The 18,834-nt window shown below is 36.5% G+C and overlaps 1 protein-coding gene across 3 annotated transcripts in view; it reads right to left on the reverse strand.

The window, feature by feature from the left end:
• LMBRD1 (LMBR1 domain containing 1) overlaps positions 1 to 18,834 on the reverse strand; it is a 184,492-nt gene that overhangs the window by 28,364 nt on the left and 137,294 nt on the right. For all 3 annotated transcript variants that reach the window (XR_002784952.2, XM_010586811.2, XM_064287815.1), the window contains exons 10-14: positions 5,471 to 5,535; positions 5,031 to 5,133; positions 4,366 to 4,470; positions 2,098 to 2,247; positions 277 to 355 (exon numbers count right to left, since the gene is read on the reverse strand). Coding sequence is in view for 2 of the 3 variants with exons in the window: in XM_010586811.2 (XP_010585113.1) it covers positions 277 to 355; positions 2,098 to 2,247; positions 4,366 to 4,470; positions 5,031 to 5,133; positions 5,471 to 5,535 (502 nt within the window). In the remaining variant the exon portion in view is untranslated. The remainder of the gene's footprint in view (positions 1 to 276; positions 356 to 2,097; positions 2,248 to 4,365; positions 4,471 to 5,030; positions 5,134 to 5,470; positions 5,536 to 18,834) is intronic.

Here is an 18,834-nt window from a genome sequence, read left to right on the forward strand (position 1 = left end):
TGCTTGGGATTTCTTAAACTAATACACATAAAAATTAACAACTACCTCTAGCTACTTCCTAAGTAACTAATTTGTAATGGTCCTTTCTCTAATGGAAACAATTTCATCACGAAGATATTCTATCGAAGAGACTTACCAATTTCTACGTATTAAATATTAGTTCCATTCTTACCATATATTAAAACAAACATATCAAGTGGCTAACACAACAAATGCCAGACAATTCTTTCCTTAAAGAGTTATGCATTCTGTGACAGCTGACAAGAGCTGCTTTACCTTCAGGAGCATCAGCATCACATCTCTTTGGCACAGAAATGGTTGAATTGCCTTTAGGGTCACTGTAAGTAGTATTGCTCTGGAAGATGACAATATAGTTAAAATGTAAATAGTATTCTAATATATTTTGATAAAAATTACTCACATTATGAACTTTATACCCTCCACTTATCTTAAACTGGAGTCCCTTGGTGGTGCAAACAGTTAACGTTTTAACACGCTCAGCTGCTAAAATGAAAGGTTGGAGGTTCAAGTCCTTTCAGAGGTACCTCAGAAGACAGCCCTAGTGATCTATTTCTGAGAAATCAGCCACTGAACACCATATGGAGCACAGTTCCACTCTGACACACATGGAATAGTCATGAATCAGAATCAACTTGACAACACTGGTGGTATTAAACTACATTTATCTAATATTTCAAAAGGTAAATTTATTGTAAAATTTGAATTAGAAGAAAAAGAATTATGGTAAATTTTAACATCTAGGGCTATTTGCAACAATTATTTAGGTCCTGTGAGGAACAATAGAGCTTATTCTCAGAACAAACAAATTCTAGTCCAAAGATGGCATCCAAAAAGATACAGACTACTTATTTTTCCAGCGTTCAGCAGGAAAAGAGTATCTTTTGTCCATGCAAAAACATGACTTTCTCTCATTCATCCACAGAGGAGTGAATGTTTAATAGCGAACAGGCACGATGGATGACATGGGAAGGGAGGAAAAAAATATTTAAGAAATAAGATTCAGGTTATCTTCTAATAGTGTTTCTTAAGCCTCCATCATGATTTGTGCCATATCTTTGTTCCACCTACATTATTCCTTACTTAACTATTTTTAAAAAATTTTCCCCATTTAGCAGTATCATGATGGTACTGATTGTGGATTTGGTGTGCCTGTTGGAGGAAGTACAGGATCAAGAAGTAACACAAAAAGGAGTGATCTGGGCAGTCTATATTAATAATGCAAGACTTAAACTAGGCCCTGAAACATGGATATAGTTTGAATTGTCAGAAAGTAGGGCAAGAAGTATTTTAGGAAAAAGAAACTACAGAAAGGTTGAATCAGAAATGGTCGAAATATTTTAAATTGTCAGATAATCAAAACTAGTTGTTCAGTTACAACTAGAAACCTACAGGTGACTTTTGAGATCAAAGTATAGTATAAAGAAATCAGTGGAACAGATGTGGAGACATTCAACATGTTAAAGAAATCCCAGTTACCACAAATGTAATTATAAAGCCTCTCCTGTGGGATTCACAGTACCAATGAGCAGATATAGTGTGCATATTTTTCCTTAAAGCATTGTTTTAGAGGAAGCAGTGTGAGTTTTAATACAGTGCTGAGATAAAGCTCAGTACCTTAGCAAATGGGGCCTATTTAAGGAACTATGATAATGAAATTCAGTATATTATTTTAAAAAGAACTTAACCAGTTCCTATTGAGTCAACTCTGACCCATGGGGACCCCACGTGTGTCCGAGTAGAACTATGTATGCTCCATAGGGTTTTCAGTAGCTGCTATTCAGAGATAGATTCCCGGGCCTTTCTTCCAAGGTGCTTCTTGGTAGACTCGAACCTTCAGCCTTCTGGTTAGCAGCCAAGTGTGTTAAGCATTTGCACTATCCAGGGACTCCAAAAAGAACTTGGTATGAAACATATATGAAGATGCTCAAAAATTGGAATGAAAACTGAATTTAAGTATTATTAAGTTTAATCTGATGAGCTAATATTCTTATGCCATTCCTCTCAAAATACAATTTTGTCTTAAATATCACTATCTTTAAGACATCAAAATAACCATATTTTAAATTTTGTACCTACCTCCAATAAGTAATTTTGGCTTCCATACATAACATACTGGGGAGCAAGACTATATATCATGTAGCTAGTGTGAAGGACAATAAGCAGAAGTATCATGCAGAGAAATAAGAGTGCTTGGGGCCTGGTTCTACCTCTTCTGATTTTATACAACTGAAAAGAAAAAAACACAGTGACAACCTATCAGCATTATGCTTTATTTGTAAGACATTAAGTTCCACCCTTATGTTAGGGGTAAGGTTTACAAAGTTCAATCATTTTTTTCCCCCAAAATAAATACTAAAAGTTCTTAATCATTCCAAATAATTATAAGGATGATTAAAACCATAATTCTTTCCCTGTGAAGCATTTAGGCTTGGTTCTAAGTTTTTTTAAAAAAATCATGGCAAAACATCTACAGCCAAAGGATCCTATAAGTGACCCAATAAAAACTGAAAACCTAGAGACTATATTATTAATCACATGGTCTGTTTCCAGACAAATCTTCTAAACTTATTGTGAAATAGCATATATTAGAAGTTCATTAATCTAAGAAGAATTGTGAACCACCTCTGGTTTTATCTGAAGATTAGAAGAACGAGTTTACATGACAAACATTAGTAATACATTTACAGCTATATATATATTAACTGTGTAAGAACAGATAATGTTACATATTTGTAAGTATTCTTTTCTATGAAATACCCATTATTTCCTCATAATCTGTTATAAAACTATTTTATGATAATTTTGATACCTTGACTATAGACATTTTCACAATACATAAGGAATCCAGGTGACTTTCTTCATTTCAATGGCAAAACACATTTTAGTAACTATGACATTACCTCTTTGTTTTACTACTAGTTTGTAATATAGTATAGTGTAACAGAACTCCAACTATGGATAGGATGTTAAAATGCTCACCTAAAATCTATACTTCCCAGCTTTCCTCACAGCTAGTAATGGCCATGTGATAAAACATTAAACACCAAGAGAAGAGGAGAAGTATTCTGGGTATTTCTGGGAAAATCTTGCTTTATTCATATAGGTATTACGCCTCCCTCCTATTCACCTTTTTCCCTGACTAGAAAATGGACAGGATAAATGGATCTGTAACAGCCATTTTGCAATCATGAGGGGGAGGCCAAGAGAATTACAGAGACATTGGACCTGACATTTTTGAGCTACTGAAGGAATGCTAGATTTTTTTCCCCCATTAGCTCAAGCCACTATTTAATTGGATTTTCTTTTGTTCACAGCTGAAAGTAGTCTCTACCTCATAGCTTCATTTCAAAATTCTTAATTTATCTCAACACAGGTATAAAGAAGAAAATACCCCTTTCTCAAATCATATAGTGCTCTGTCTTAGTTATCTAATGCTGCTAAAACAGAAATACTGCAAGCGGATTGCTTCAACAAACAGAAATTTATTTTCTCAGTTTAGCAGGCTAAAAGTCTGAATTCAGAGCACCAACTCTACAGGAAGGTTTTCTTTCTCTGTCAGCTGTGGAGGAAGATCCTCGTCACTTTAGCTTCCGCTTCCTGGTTCCTTGGAGAGCTCCATGTGTCTTGGCATCTGTCTTACCCCACCTCTCCTCTGCTTGCTTGTTTAATCTTTTTTATATCTCTGAAGAGAATGACTCAAAATATACCCTACATTAATCCTGCCTCATTAGCATAACAAAGGCAACATATTCCCAGATGGGATTATAACCACAGACATTTTTATAGAGGTTAGGATTACAACGTATATTTTGGGGGGAGGGGGTAAGGAGGGGCATAATTCAGCCCATAAAATACTCCTTAATTCCTAGTAGGGAAGGCCATCTTTTGAGCTTTAGTGTATCTATCTGTGTTTCAATGTTGTCTCCATATAGTCACACTAAGGAAAATAATTACTCTAACTTCTATACCACCATTTCTTGACCTCTGCACTACTGACATTTTGGGCCAGATAAGTCTTTGTTGTGGGTGGCTGCCTTGGGCACTACAGGGTGTTTGGCAGTATTCTTGGTCTCCACTCACTAGATGCCACTAGCACCCCTCAGTTGTACCAACTTCTTATGTCGCCAGACACTGTCAAATATTCCCTGCAGGGCAGTCTCCCCTGGTTAAGAACCACTGCTCTCTACAAAAAGTACTTTTATGTTTTAACATGAAGTGAAAAAGCTAATAATTCTACCACTTTTGGTATCTAGATACAACTTCTGTATTATAAATTTAAGATAATTTGTAATGATGGACAGTATACAAAAAATGAGAAAAAAAGTTATATTGTAATATACTCACTCTAATCCAAAAGAACCATATGCCAATATTTCGAATTCCCGCCATTGATGTAAAAATAAAGTACATAATAATAATTGTTATAAGAATATAATCAAGAGGAAAAACCTGAAAAGAACATAAAGTTAAATTTAATACACCCACTTTAAGGGCTCTAAAATCATATAAAGTTAACTGAAAATTTCATTATTGATATCTGGCAAATGTTTAAAATATTGAACCTGATTTATATTAGGCTAGTGTGATAATATGATAATGCCCCACCCCACCCCCAAAAAAGGCCCAAAAAGAAACAAAAAACTATTAAACTATTTATAAAATTATTTAGTACCATTTTCTTCAGAAATCTTACAGCAAATTAAAGTTTAAATTACATTTATATATAGGATAAAGGCTTCGTTAAAAATGAAAAACAAAGATAGTTTAGAAAAGTCCACCTAAAGTTTTATGATTCCCAAATCAAACCGTGTGTAAGAGTTCTGCAATATGTCAATATAATCTTTAAATCAACATATCAATGTGAAAATTATACACAAGTAAAAAGTCAAATCAAGAAAGAGCAAAAGCATATTCTCCAAAGTATTAATTGGTTTGTCAGGAAAATGATCTTATGTGGAATAGATGTCAGAGTATTTGCTATTGTACGAAATGACTGACTTTTTACTTACTGTTTGCAGTACAGGTAAAAGCATATTCAATGGATTACTCAGGTTAGTTCCAAAAATTATGAAACCAGAATCTATCCCAGCTGAATGAAGAGCTTTATCCAAACTAAAATTAAAAATATATAAAGAGTAAATTTATATATGTAACGCTAGCACATTTTCACTTAAATTAGAAAGAATACCATCATAACTTGATGCAAATTCATCTGAGTCAAACTAAAACCATGAATAATAAAAGTTAAACCTCACTTGAGTAACTTGCAGATGCTGTTCAACTGATATAGAATACTGAACCTATACAGTCATTTTTTTAAGTTACCACTGAGAACACTTCAAGTAAAATAGCTACTTAAGATGAATAGGCTATACTAATGGAATTACACTGGGAATGTGTATCTCAGGATTTGTATAAATGCTTTAGAAAATGTGTCTACTATACTTACTTTGACAAGAAGAGAGAAATGACAAACAGCAATGCAACTAAGATGAAAAATATTCCCCAAATGATCTAAAAGCAAAAAAGGTATTCATTAAAAGAAAGCTCTAGAGCTGGTATTAAAAAGCACAAAACCATTATACTTAATATGAGTTGCTAGCATAGGACAATGATTAGCTAAAATGATGCAAGATACATTTTAATTTAGATACAATCCCAGGCGTTTGTCACTTCAATTTTCATTATAAGACTATTTGATTGGGAACATGTACACAAAAGAGACAATGCATTTGAAATGCCTTCATTAGTAAGTAAACAAATGAGTTTCTTTGCTAGGCCAAATAAGGTTTATAGTCACTTACACTCAACTATAAATTTACAAAGCTATTTGAAAAGTATAATAAGACTAACACACAAAAAAAACACAACCAAGAAACTAATCAGGTTATATTATCCTGTTAAGTAAACATAGGGAACACGGAACATTTCACATAGAAGTAATGATATACATAGTGGTTAAATTACATAACAGTCCAGAAAAGTCCATATAATTGATAATATTCCTGAAATACGGTATTAACAGAATTGAAGACACTAGCATGCAAAACAATGTTTCTGTGGAAATATGTGTTAAGCATTGTAATTGGTGGATCATATTTCCTTCTACTGTATTGCTTTTATATTAGGGATGGTAGAAAGAAGAGAAAAAAAAATTATTGAAACTGGATCTCTAAGGAATAAAGTTCAAGAATAAAAAAGGAGTGAAATCTCTGTTAGCAATAAACCAGGCTTTTTTTTCCCTGACATCTTCTTCCCCAAGTTCAATGGGCAACTGGGCTGGAGAGTCTGCAAGGTAAGGGCAAAAAAGGAGAACCCCACTAAGTACCATTAAATATTTTTGGCTTCTCTGATTAGAAATATTACGACATTCCCAGGTAACAAAATATCAGAGAATTTGTTGCAAACAAACCTGTACTACAAGAAATATTGAGTCCTTCAGAATGAAAGGACACTGGTCAGTGACTGAAATCCACATGAAGAAATAAAGAGCACTGGTAAAGATAAATACATAGGTAAAAGGAAGTATATATAAGTTTTGTTTTTAACTTTTTTCTCCTACATGATTTAAATGATAACTGCATACAGAACTAATTATAAATCTGTGTTGATGGGCACACAATGAAAAAGATGTAATCTGTATGACAAGAACATCACAAACGAAGGAAGGATGAGGAAACAGCTATTTAGGAGCAAAGTTTTTGTATACTATTGAAATTATACTATTGAACTAGATAGTCTAAGTTAAAATGTTACTTGTAGTCCACAGGGTAGCTACTAAGAAAATAACTAAAAAACATATAGTAAAAGAAATGACAAAGGAGTTAAAATTGCACACTAGGAAGTATCTATTTAATACAAAAAGCTAGTAGTAGAGGAATACAAGAACAAAAGATGTAAAACACAGAAAAACGGCAGATGTAAATCCTATCGTCTCGGTAATTACAGTAAATATAAATGGATTAAACACTCTAATTAAAAGGCAGAAACTGGAAAAATGGACTAAAAAACACACACACACAATCCAGCTATATGTTGTCTATAAGAAACACGTGTTAGATTCAAAGAAATAATCTGACAATAAAAAAGAAAGATATACCATGCAAACAGTAACCAAAAGAGAAAGTTGGAATGGCTGTATTAATATCAGACAAAGCAGACTTTAAGACAAAAATTATTACTAAAGACAAAGGAGAACATTTTATAAATATAAAAGGGTGGATCCATTAAGAAATAACCATTATAACTACGTTTACAACTAACAAGAAAAAAAGAGAGCCCCCAAATTCATGAAGCAAGAACTGACAGAACTGAAGGGAGAAATGGATGGTTCAACTGTAATAGTTGGAGACTTCAATATCCCACTTTCGGTAACAGACAGAACAACTAGACAGAAGATCATCAAGGAAATAGAAGACTTAACACTATAAATCAACTAGTCCTAACAGACATCTTTAGAACACTCTATCCAATAACAGCACAATACATATTCTTTCCAAGGGTATATAAAGCATTCCTTATACCATAGCTCAGGCCATAAAACAAGTCTCAAATTCTGAAGGATTAAAATCATGCAAAGTATATTCTCTGACCACAATGAAATGAAATTAGAAATCAATAGCAGAAGTAAATTTGGGAAATTAAAAAACATAAGGAATTTGAACATTACACTCCTAAATAATCAACAGGTCAAAGAATAAATCAAAAGAGAAATTAGAAAATACTTTAAAATGAATAAAAATGAAAAACAACATGCCAAAAGTTATGGAATGTAATGAAAGCAGTCGTTAGAGGAAAACTTATGCCTGTAAACACCCTATATTAAAGAAAGAAAAAAAGTTGCCATTGAATTGATTCCGACACATGGTGACCTTATTGTGTCAGAATAGAAGAACCGTGTTCTATATGGTTTTCAATGGCTGCTTTTTCAGAAGTAGATCAACAGGCCTTTCTTCCAAGATGCCTCCGGGTGGACTTGAAGAAGCTCTGACCTTTTGATTAGCACCCAAAGAAATATCTCAAATCAATAACCTAATCTTCAAACTTAAGGAACGAGAAAAATACAGCAAGTGAAAACGAAAGCAACCAAAAGGTAGGAAATAATAAAGATTAGAATGGAAATATAAAGAAAATCAACAAACCTAAAATTTGGCTCTCTGAGAAGATCAACAAAACTGACAAACTTTTAGGCAGAATGATCAAGAAAAAAGAGAGAGGACTAAAATTATTAAAATCTGAAATGAAAAGGGGATTTTACTATCAATCTTAGAGAAATAAAAAAGGATTATAAGAGAATATTAAGAACGAGAACGATTGTACAACATGTACGAACCATTAAAACATTATGTTAAGTAAGCCAGACACAAAAGGCCACACCCTGAATGATTCCAACTATATGCACAATATTGTAAGTATATCAAAAAAAAAAAAGAATCATATACTTGGAAAGGGTAACTTTTACGGTATGTGAATTTTATCTCAATGAAAACAAGAAAAGGTGTATAGGGTCCACAAACACTTTTTGATATATGAAACATCCTAGAAATCAAACTTTCCCCCATTTGTTAATAAAAGCTCACTTAAACTAATATGGAATTTATTAATAGTCTTTATTTAACCCACTTCACATTCACTGAAGAACTGTTAATGTGCTAAGGGATGTTGCTCTGGACCCTTTAGAGGGCGTTATTTAATACACAATGTATAACATGCATATGGACTAATAAGGCTAGCTTGAATATAACAAAGCGGATGCAAGGGCGACAGGAAATGTGAGAAGTTGGGTCACGGCCCTTAAAACAGGAAAAGGCTGAAGACTAGTAGCAGGCAAGATAAAGAAAGGCACACTTAAAAAAAAAAAAAAAAACTAGCATTTAAAATTAAAAAAAAAATACGACTAAAATTGATAATATAAAGAATAAGTCTTCCTTCTAACCCTCCAATCTCCAGTTCCACTCTTCAGTGGCAACTACCATTAGTAGTTCATTAAGAATCCTTCCAGAAATAGTGCATGTGTATGCGTGTGTGCATATCCAAGACATTAATGAAAACAATAACTACACACACAGTATTTGCAACCTGAACATCAGTTTCAATTAAAATAAAGTATATCTTGGACATTTTAAATACGTGTTTAAGATATATTTCTTCTTATATAAGTACAGAGAATTTTGATTTGTTTGAATGGCTAAATAGCACAATTCTTTCTTGTATGGATGTAACAAGTCATTAAGTCAGTCTCCTACTGATGAACACTGGTGATTTTCATAATTTGGTTACTATGAACAAGGCTGCAACAAATGAAAAAGATTCTTTTAAATGAGACTATTTTTTAAAAGTTTTAGGTTTACAGAAAAACTGAGCTGGCAGTACAGAAGTTCTCATATACCTTTTTTTCCCTGTAGTTTCCCCCATTATGAACAGCTTGCATCATTATGGTGCATTTGCTACAATTAATGAATGAATATTGACACATTATTAACTAAAATCCACAGTTTACATTAAGGTTCTCCTTTTTTTTTGTACAATTCTGTGGGTTTTGACAAATGCATAACGGCATGTATGTACCATCACAGTACCATGCAGTATAGTTTCACTGGCCTAAAGATTTCTATGAACCCCCCTACCATATTTTTAGGCAAATAATGCATACCTACTATATTTTGTTTGCCAACTGCACCCTCCCCTCAAGAGGTATTTTAGTAAGTAAGCTATGCTAATTTTTTTTTTTTTTTTTACAGCAACATGTAAAAAAAACTGGCATAGCAGCGCTTAGGAAAATACCTTGCTTTGTAAGAAACTGCCAAACTGTGTTCCAATGTGGCTATACCATTTTGCATTCCCACTAACATATAAATGAGAGTCCCTGTTGCGCTGTATCTTTGTCAGCCTTTGGTATTGTCAGTGTTTTGGACTTGAGCCATTCTAACAGGTGGTGTATAGTGATATCTCATTTTTGTTTTAATCTGCAACTCCCTATTGACATATGTTGCTTCCACGGGCATTGATGGTTGATCCAAATAAAATGAAATCATTGACAACTTCAATTTCTTCTCCATTTGTCATGATGTTGTTTATCAGTCTAATTGTGAGGATTTTTGTTTTCTTCACCTTCGGGTGTAAGCCATGCTAAAGGCTATATTCTTTTCCCTTCATCAGTGTCATGGATTGAATTATGTCCCCCCAAAATGTGTGTATCAGTTGGGCTGGGCCCTGATTCCTGGTACTGTGTGATTTTCCTATATGTTGTAAATTCTGCCTCTACGATGTTAATGAGGGAGGATGGGCGGCAGTTGTGTTACTGAGGCAGGACTCAACCTATAGGATTGGATTGTGTCTTGAGGCAATCTCTTGAGATATAAAAGGCAGAAGCATGCAGAGAGACAGGGGGACCTCATACCACCAAGAAAGCAGCGGCAGAAGCAAAGCACATCCTTTGGACCTGAGGTGCCTGCACTGAGATGCTCTCAGACCAAGGGAAGACGGATGACAAGGACTTTAATTCAGAGCCCATAGAGAGAGAAAGTCTTCCTTTGGAGTTGACGCCCTGGATTTGGGCTTTAGCCTACTTCACTGTGAGAAAATAAACTTCTCTTTGTTAAAGCCATCCACTTGTGGCATTTCTGTTATAGCGGCACTAGATAACTAAGACAGAATTTGGTACCGAGAGAGTGGGGTGCTGCTCTAACAGATACCTAAAACGCCGAAGTGGTTTTGAAACTGTGAATGGATAGAGTTGCAACAGTGGCGATGGACCAGTGCAGCAGAGAACCTGCAGTGGCAGGGAAGCGGCAATAGCAGAGAACCTGCAGCAGAAGAACCAGGAGACCAGCGCCAGACAGTGCTGGATCCGACCCCTGGTGCGAGAGAGCTGAATGCCTGTGTGCGGGTGGCTTCCTGGTGGAGTGGGATGCCTTCAGGCACTTACTGGTGGAGCTACACAGCTTTGGAACACTTGCCCCAGCAGGGCAGATGAGGTCCTGAGGAGCCGAGAGGCCAAGACACCAGGAAGCAGAAGCTGAAGAGACAACACAAGAAGCCAAGCTGCCTCAGTCTCAAAAGGTATGGCCATGACCACAGGGGTTTCAAATGGTAGAGCCATGGCGTCTGGTGTTTCTAAGGGTGGAGCTGCCACTCAGATGGACTAGGGGAATGGTGCCCCTAAAGCCAAGGGAGCAGAGTTGCTGTCCCAGCGGGCTGGAAGGCAGAAGTAAAGCCCAGGGCTGAGGGGCCTCCACTCAATCTGGAGAGCATGGCCAATGCCTAGAGTCTGGAGAGCAGGGCCATTGCGTAAATTGTCTTAGAGAACAGAGAATTATTTTTAAAGATATGAGGGCTAATGTAATATGTTCTGCTGACTTGTTTGGTGCCTGTTATCTCTTCTTTCCCTCCAGTTTCTCCCATTTGTAATGGAAATGTCTAGCTTATGCCTGTTCCGCCATTGTACCTTTGGAAGCAGGTAACTTGTGTTCTGGATTTTACAGATGAACAGGAATTTTTGGATTTTGGTCTTGTAGTTAAGACTTTTGCTATGATATGATGAAGTGAATATGTTTTGCATCTTACAGGGATATGATTTTGGGGAGGCCCAAGGGTGGAATGTCATGGATTGAATTATGTCCCCCAAAAATGTGTGTATCAATTGGGCTGGGCCCTGATTCCTGGTATTGTGTGAATTTCCTATGTTGTAAATCCTGCCTCCATGATGTTAATGAGGGTGGATGGGAGGCAGCTGTGTTACTGAGGCAGGACTCAACCTACAGGATTGGATTGTGTCTTGAGGCAATCTCTTTGAGATATAAAAGGCAGAAGCAGAGAGATGGGAGGACCGTATACCACCAAGAAAGCAGCGCCGGAAGCAGAGCGCGTCCTTTGGACCTGGGGTTCTTGCACTGAGATGCTCCCAGACTAAGGGAAGATAGATGTCAAGGACCTTCCCCCAGAGCCCACAGAGAGAGAAAGCCTTCCTCTGGAGTTCACGCCCTGAATTTGGACTTTTAGCCCACTTTACTGTGAGAAAATAAATTTCTCTTTGTTAAAGCCATCCACTTGTGGTATTTCTGTTATAGCAGCACTAGATGACAAAGACAACCAGTAAGTGCTTCAAGTCACTTCATTTTCAACAAGCAAGTTTGATGGAACATTCTTCTTCACACAGTCCAGCTTCTTGGATTATTTTGTTCAGCATACACGCTAAGCAAGTAAGCTGAAAGTATACAATCCTGCTGCATGCCTTGTCCAATTTTGAACTCCTTGTTCTGTTCGAACAACTGCCTCTTGATCCATGTACCGCTTCTGCGTGAGCACAATTAAGTGTTCTTCCCAAATTCGCCCTCTAATTTTCAACTGCATCCTTTCTATTTCTGGTATCAGTTTAATTACATTGCCTTTGTAAGCCAGTTGATCTTTTTACTTGGAAGTTTTGAGGATTTTTCTTTCAAACCTAAATGTTTTACTAGGAAATTGTACATCGGTATTCCCAGGTACCAAGCGGCGATTTCAATATGTAGACTCATGTTCTTTTATTTCCGCAACGTTTCCTTGGATTATGGTTTTAAATATTGTGTTACACTGTTTTGTTTTGCTTCTTCAAGGATACCAATTATACATGTAATTTCCCTTTTCTCTTCCTTTCTGTATCCTGTATCCCTTTTTGTGTTCTCTTTCTGACCCTTTTTAACTTCACCTTGTTTTCTTTCTCTTGGTTGTTTTCTGCCTTTCTTTAATGCTCTTATTAAATTTTGATTTGTGTCTGTTCCCCTTTGAGTACCTTGTAATTTTGTCTACATTTCTGAAATTAACTGTTTTCTCCCATTTTTTCCCCTTCTGAGTTCAATTCTCTTCATCTCTTCCATTTTTTTGGCCATTGCTGTTTTTAATTTTTTTTTTTAATAACTTTTATTAAGCTTCAAGTGAACGTTTACAAATCCAATCAGTCTGTCACATATAAGTTTACATACATCTCACTCCCTACTCCCACTTGCTCTCCCCCTCTTGAGTCAGCCCTTTCAGTCTCTCCTTTCTTGACAATTCTGCCGGCTTCCCTCTCTCTCTATCCTCCCATCCCCCCTAGAGACAAGAGTTGCCAACACAATCTCGAGTGTCCACCTGATATCATTAGCTCACTCTTCATCAGCATCTCTCTCCCACCCGCTGATCAGTCCCTTTCATTTCTGATGAGTTGTCTTCGGGGATGGTTCCTGTCCTGTGTCAACTGAAGGTCTGGGGAGCATGGCCGCCGGGATTCCTCCAGTCTCAGTCAGACCATTAAGTTTGGTCTTTTTATGAGAATTTGGGGTCTGTATCCCACTGATCTCCTGCTCCCTCAGGGGTCCTCTGCTGTGCTCCCTGTCAGGGCAGTCATGGATTGTGGCCGGGCACCAACTAGTTCTTCTGGTCTCAGGATGATGTAGGTCTCTGGTTCATGTGGCCCTTTCTGTCTCTTGTGCTCTTAGTTGTCGTGTGGCCTTGGTGTTCTTCATTTTCCTTTGCTCCAGGTGGGTTGACACCAATTGCTGCATCTTAGATGGCCGCTTGTTAGCATTTAAGACCCCAGACGCCACATTTCAAAGTGGGATGCAGAATGATTTCATAATAGAATTATTTTGCCAATTGACTTCGAAGTCCCCGCAAACCATGTTCCCCAGACCCCTGCACTTGCTCCGCTGACCTTTGAAGTATTCATTTTATCCCGGAAACTTCTTTGCTTTTGGTCCAGTCCAATTGAGCTGACCTTCCATGTATTGAGTGTTGTCTTTCCCTTCACCTAAAGCAGTTCTTATCTACTGATTAATCAATAAAAAACCCTCTCCCACCCTCCCTCCCTCCCCCCCTTGTAACCACAAAAGTATGTGTTCTTCTCAGGTTTACTATTTCTCAAGATCTTATAATAGTGGTCTTACACAATATTTGTCCTTTTGCCTCTGACTCATTTCGCTCAGCATAATGCCTTCCAGGTTCCTCCATGTTATGAAATGTTTCAGAGATTCGTCACTGTTCTTTATCGATGCGTAGTATTCCATTGTGTGAATATACCACAATTTATTTACCCATTCATCCGTTGATGGACACCTTGGTTGCTTCCAACTTTTTGCTACTGTAAACAGAGCTGCAATAAACATGGGTATGCATGTATCTGTTTGTATGAAGGCTCTTGTATCTCTAGGGTATATTCCCAGGAGTGGAATTTCTGGGTTGTATGGTAGTTCTATTTCTAACTGTTTAAGATAACGCCAGATAGATTTCCAAAGTGGTTGTACTGTTTTACATTCCCACCAGCAGTGTATGAGAGTTCCAATCTCTACGCAGCCTCTCCAACATTTATTATTTTGTGTTTTTTGGATTAATGCCAGCCTTGCTGGTGTGAGATGGAATCTCATCGTAGTTTTAATTTGCATTTCTCTAATGGCTAATGATCGAGAGCGTTTTCTCATGTATCTGTTGGCTGCCTGAATATCTTCTTTAGTGAAATGTGTGTTCATATCCTTTGCCCACTTCTTGATTGGGTTGTTTGTCTTTTTGTGGTTGAGTTTTGACAGAATCATGTAGATTTTAGAGATCAGGCGCTGGTCGGAGATGTCATAGCTGAAAATTCTTTCCCAGCCTGTAGGTGGTCTTTTTACTCTTTTGGAGAAGTCTTTAGATGAGCATAGGTGTTTGATTTTTAGGAGCTCCCAGTTATCGGGTTTCTCTTCATCATTTTTGGTAATGTTTTGTATTCTGTTTATACCTTGTATTAGGGCTCCTAGGGTTGTCCCAATTTTTTCTTCCATGATCTTTATCGTTTTAGTCTTTATGTTTAGGTCTTTGATCCACTTGGAGTTAGTTTTTGTGCATGGTGTGAGGTATGGGTCCTGTTTCATTTTTTTGCAAATGGATATCCAGTTATGCCAGCACCATTTGTTAAAAAGGCTATCTTTTCCCCAGTTAATTGACACTGGTCCTTTGTCAAATATCAGCTGCTCATACGTGGATGGATCTATGTCTGGGTTCTCAATTCTGTTCCATTGGTCTATGTGTCTGTTGTTGTACCAATACCAGGCTGTTTTGCCTACTGTGGCTGTATAATAGGTTCTGAAGTCAGGTAACGTGAGGCCTCCCACTTTCTTCTTCTTTTTCAGTAGTGCTTTTTTTTTGCTTATCCGGGGCTTCTTTCCCTTCCATATGAAATTGGTGATTTGTTTCTCTATCCCCTTAAAATATGACATTGGAATTTGGATCGGAAGTGCGTTAAATGTATAGATGGCTTTTGGTAGAATAGACATTTTTACTATGTTAAGTCTTCCTATCCATGAGCAGGGTATGTTTTTCCACTTAAGTATGTCCTTTTGAATTTCTTGTAGTAGAGCTTTGTAGTTTTCTTTGTATAGGTCTTTTACATCCTTGGTAAGATTTATTCCTAAGTATCTTATCTTCTTGGGGGCTACTGTGAATGGTATTGATTTGGTTATTTCCTCTTCGGTGTTCTTTTTGTTGATGTAGAGGAATCCAAGTGATTTTTGTATGTTTATTTTATAACCTGAGACTCTGCCAAACTCTTCTATTAGTTTCAGTAGTTTTCTGGAGGATTCCTTAGGGTTTTCTGTGTATATAATCATGTCATCTGCAAATAGTGATAACTTTACTTCTTCCTTGCCAATCCGGATACCTTTTATTTCTTTGTCTAGCCTAATTGCCCTGGCTAAGACTTCCAACACGATGTTGAATAAGAGCAGTGATAAAGGGCATCCTTGTCTGGTTCCCGTTCTCAAGGGAAATGCTTTCAGGTTCTCTCCATTTAGAGTGATATTGGCTGTTGGCTTTGCATAGATGCCCTTTATTATGTTGAGGAATTTTCCTTCAATTCCTATTTTGGTAAGAGTTTTTATCATAAATGGGTGTTGGACTTTGTCAAATGCCTTTTCTGCATCAATTGATAAGATCATGTGGTTTTTGTCTTTTGTTTAATTTATGTGATGGATTACATTAATGGTTTTTCTGATATTAAACCAGCCTTGCATACCTGGTATAAATCCCACTTGATCAGGGTGAATTATGTTTTTGATGTGTTGTTGGATTCTATTGGCTAGAATTTTGTTGAGGATTTTTGCATCAATGTTCAAGAGGGATATAGGTCTATAATTTTCTTTTTTTGTAATGTCTTTACCTGGTTTTGGTATCAGGGAGATGGTGGCTTCATAGAATGAGTTGGGTAGTATTCCGTCATTTTCTATGCTTTGGAATACCTTTAGTAGTAGTGGTGTTAACTCTTCTCTGAAAGTTTGGTAGAACTCTGCAGTGAAGCCGTCCGGGCCAGGGCTTTTTTTTGTTGGGAGTTTTTTGATTACCATTTCAATCTCTTTTTTTGTTATGGGTCTATTTAGTTGTTCTACTTCTGAATGTGTTAGTTTAGGTAGGTAGTGTTTTTCCAGGAATTCATCCATTTCTTCTAGGTTTTCAAATTTGTTAGAGTACAATTTTTCATAATAATCTGAAATGATTCTTTTAATTTCATTTGGTTCTGTTGTGATGTGGTCCTTCTCGTTTCTTCTTCGGGTTATTTGTTTCCTTTCCTGTATTTCTTTAGTCAGTCTAGCCAATGGTTTATCAATTTTGTTAATTTTTTCAGAGAACCAGCTTTTGGCTTTGTTAATTCTTTCAATTGTTTTTCTGTTCTCTAATTCACTTAGTTCAGCTCTAATTTTTATTATTTGTTTTCTTCTGGTGCCTGATGGATTCTTTTGTTGCTCACTTTCTATTTGTTCAAGTTGTAGGGACAGTTCTCTGCTTTTGGCTCTTTCTTCTTTTTGTATGTGTGCATTTATCGATATAAATTGGCCTCTGAGCACTGCTTCTGCTGTGTCCCAGAGGTTTTGATAGGAAGTATTTTCATTCTCGTTGCTTTCTATGAATTTCCTTATTCCCTCCTTAATGTCTTCTATAACCCAGTCTTTTTTCAGAAGGGTGTTGTTCATTTTCCAAGTATTTGATTTCTTTTCCCTAGTTTTTCTGTTATTGATCTCTAGTTTTATTGCCTTGTCGTCTGAGAAGATGCTTTGTAATATTTCGATGTTTTGGACTCTGCAAAGGTTTGTTTGATGACCTAATATGTGGTCTATTCTAGAGAATGTTCCATGTGCGCTAGAAAAAAAAGTATATTTTGCAGCAGTTGGGTGGAGAGTTCTGTATAAGTCAATGAGATCAAGTTGGTTGATTGTTGTAATTAGATCTTCCGTGTCTCTGTTGAGCTTCTTATTGGATGTCCTGTCCTTCTCCGAAAGTGGTGTGTTGAAGTCTCCTACTATAATTGTGGAGGTATCTATCTCGCTTTTCAATTCTGTTAAAATTTGATTTATGTATCTTGCAGCCCTGTCATTGGGTGCATAAATATTGAATATGGTTATGTCTTCCTGATCAATTGTCCCTTTTATCATTATATAGTGTCCTTCTTTATCCTTTGTGGTGGATTTAAGTCTAAAGTCTATTTTGTCAGAAATTAATATTGCTACTCCTCTTCTTTTTTGCTTATTGTTTGCTTGATATACTTTTTTCCATCCTTTGAGTTTTAGTTTGTTTGTGTCTCTAAGTCTAAGGTGTGTCCCTTGTAGGCAGCATATAGATGGATCGTGTTTCTTTATCCAGTCTGTGACTCTCTGTCTCTTTATTGGTGCATTTAGTCCATTTACGTTCAGGGTAATTATAGATAAATAAGTTTTTAGTGCTGTCATTTTGATGCCTTTTTATGTGTGTTGTTGACAATTTCATTTTTCCACATACTTTTTTGTGCTGAGGCGTTTTTCTTAGTAAATTGTGAGATCCTCATTTTCATAGTGCTTGACTTTGTTAGTTGAGTCGTTACGTTTTTCTTGGTTTTTATCTTGAGTTATAGAGTTGTTATACCTTTTTGTGGTTACCTTATTATTTACCCCTATTTTTCTAAGTAAAAACCTAACTTGTATTGTTCTATATCGCCTTGTATCACTCTCCATATGGCAGTTCAATGCCTCCTGTATTTAGTCCCTCTTTTTGATTATTGTGATCTTTTACCTATTGCCTTCCATGATTCCCTGCTATGTGTATTTTTTTTTTAATTAATCTTAATTTGTTTGTTTTTGTGATTTCCCTATTTGAGTTGATATCAGGACGTTCTGTTTTGTGACCTTGTGTTGTGCTGATATCTGATATTATTGGTTCTCTGACCAAACAATATCCTTTAGTATTTCTTGTAGCTTTGGTTTGGTTTTTGCAAATTCTCTAAACTTGTGTTTGTCTGTAAATATCTTAATTTTGCCTTCATATTTCAGAGAGAGTTTTGCTGGATATATGATCCTTGGCTGGCAGTTTTTCTCCTTCAGTGTTCTGTATATGTCGTCCCATTCCCTTCTTGCCTGCACGGTTTCTGCTGAGTAGTCAGAACATATTCTTACTGATTCTCCCTTGAAGGAAACCTTTCTTTTCTCCCTGGCTGCTTTTAAAACTTTCTGTTTATCTTTGGTTTTGGTGAGTTTGATGATAATATGTCTTGGTGTTTTTCTTTTTGGATCAATCTTAAATGGGGTTCGATGAGCATCTTGGATAGATATCCTTTCGTCTTTCATAATGTCAGGGAAGTTTTCTGTCAGGAGTTCTTCAACTATTTTCTCTGTGTTTTCTGTCCCCCCTCCCTGTTCTGGGACTCCAATCACCCGCAGGTTATCCTTCTTGATAGAGTCCCACATAATTCTTAGGGTTTCTTCATTTTTTTAAATTCTTTTATCTGATTTTTTTTCAGCTATGTTGGTGTCGATTCCCTGGTCCTCCAGATGTCCCAGTCTGCATTCTAATTGCTCGAGTCTG

The sequence above is a fragment of the Loxodonta africana genome, chromosome 1, assembly GCF_030014295.1.
Source record: "Loxodonta africana isolate mLoxAfr1 chromosome 1, mLoxAfr1.hap2, whole genome shotgun sequence".
NCBI classification, from domain to species: Eukaryota; Metazoa; Chordata; class Mammalia; order Proboscidea; family Elephantidae; genus Loxodonta; species Loxodonta africana.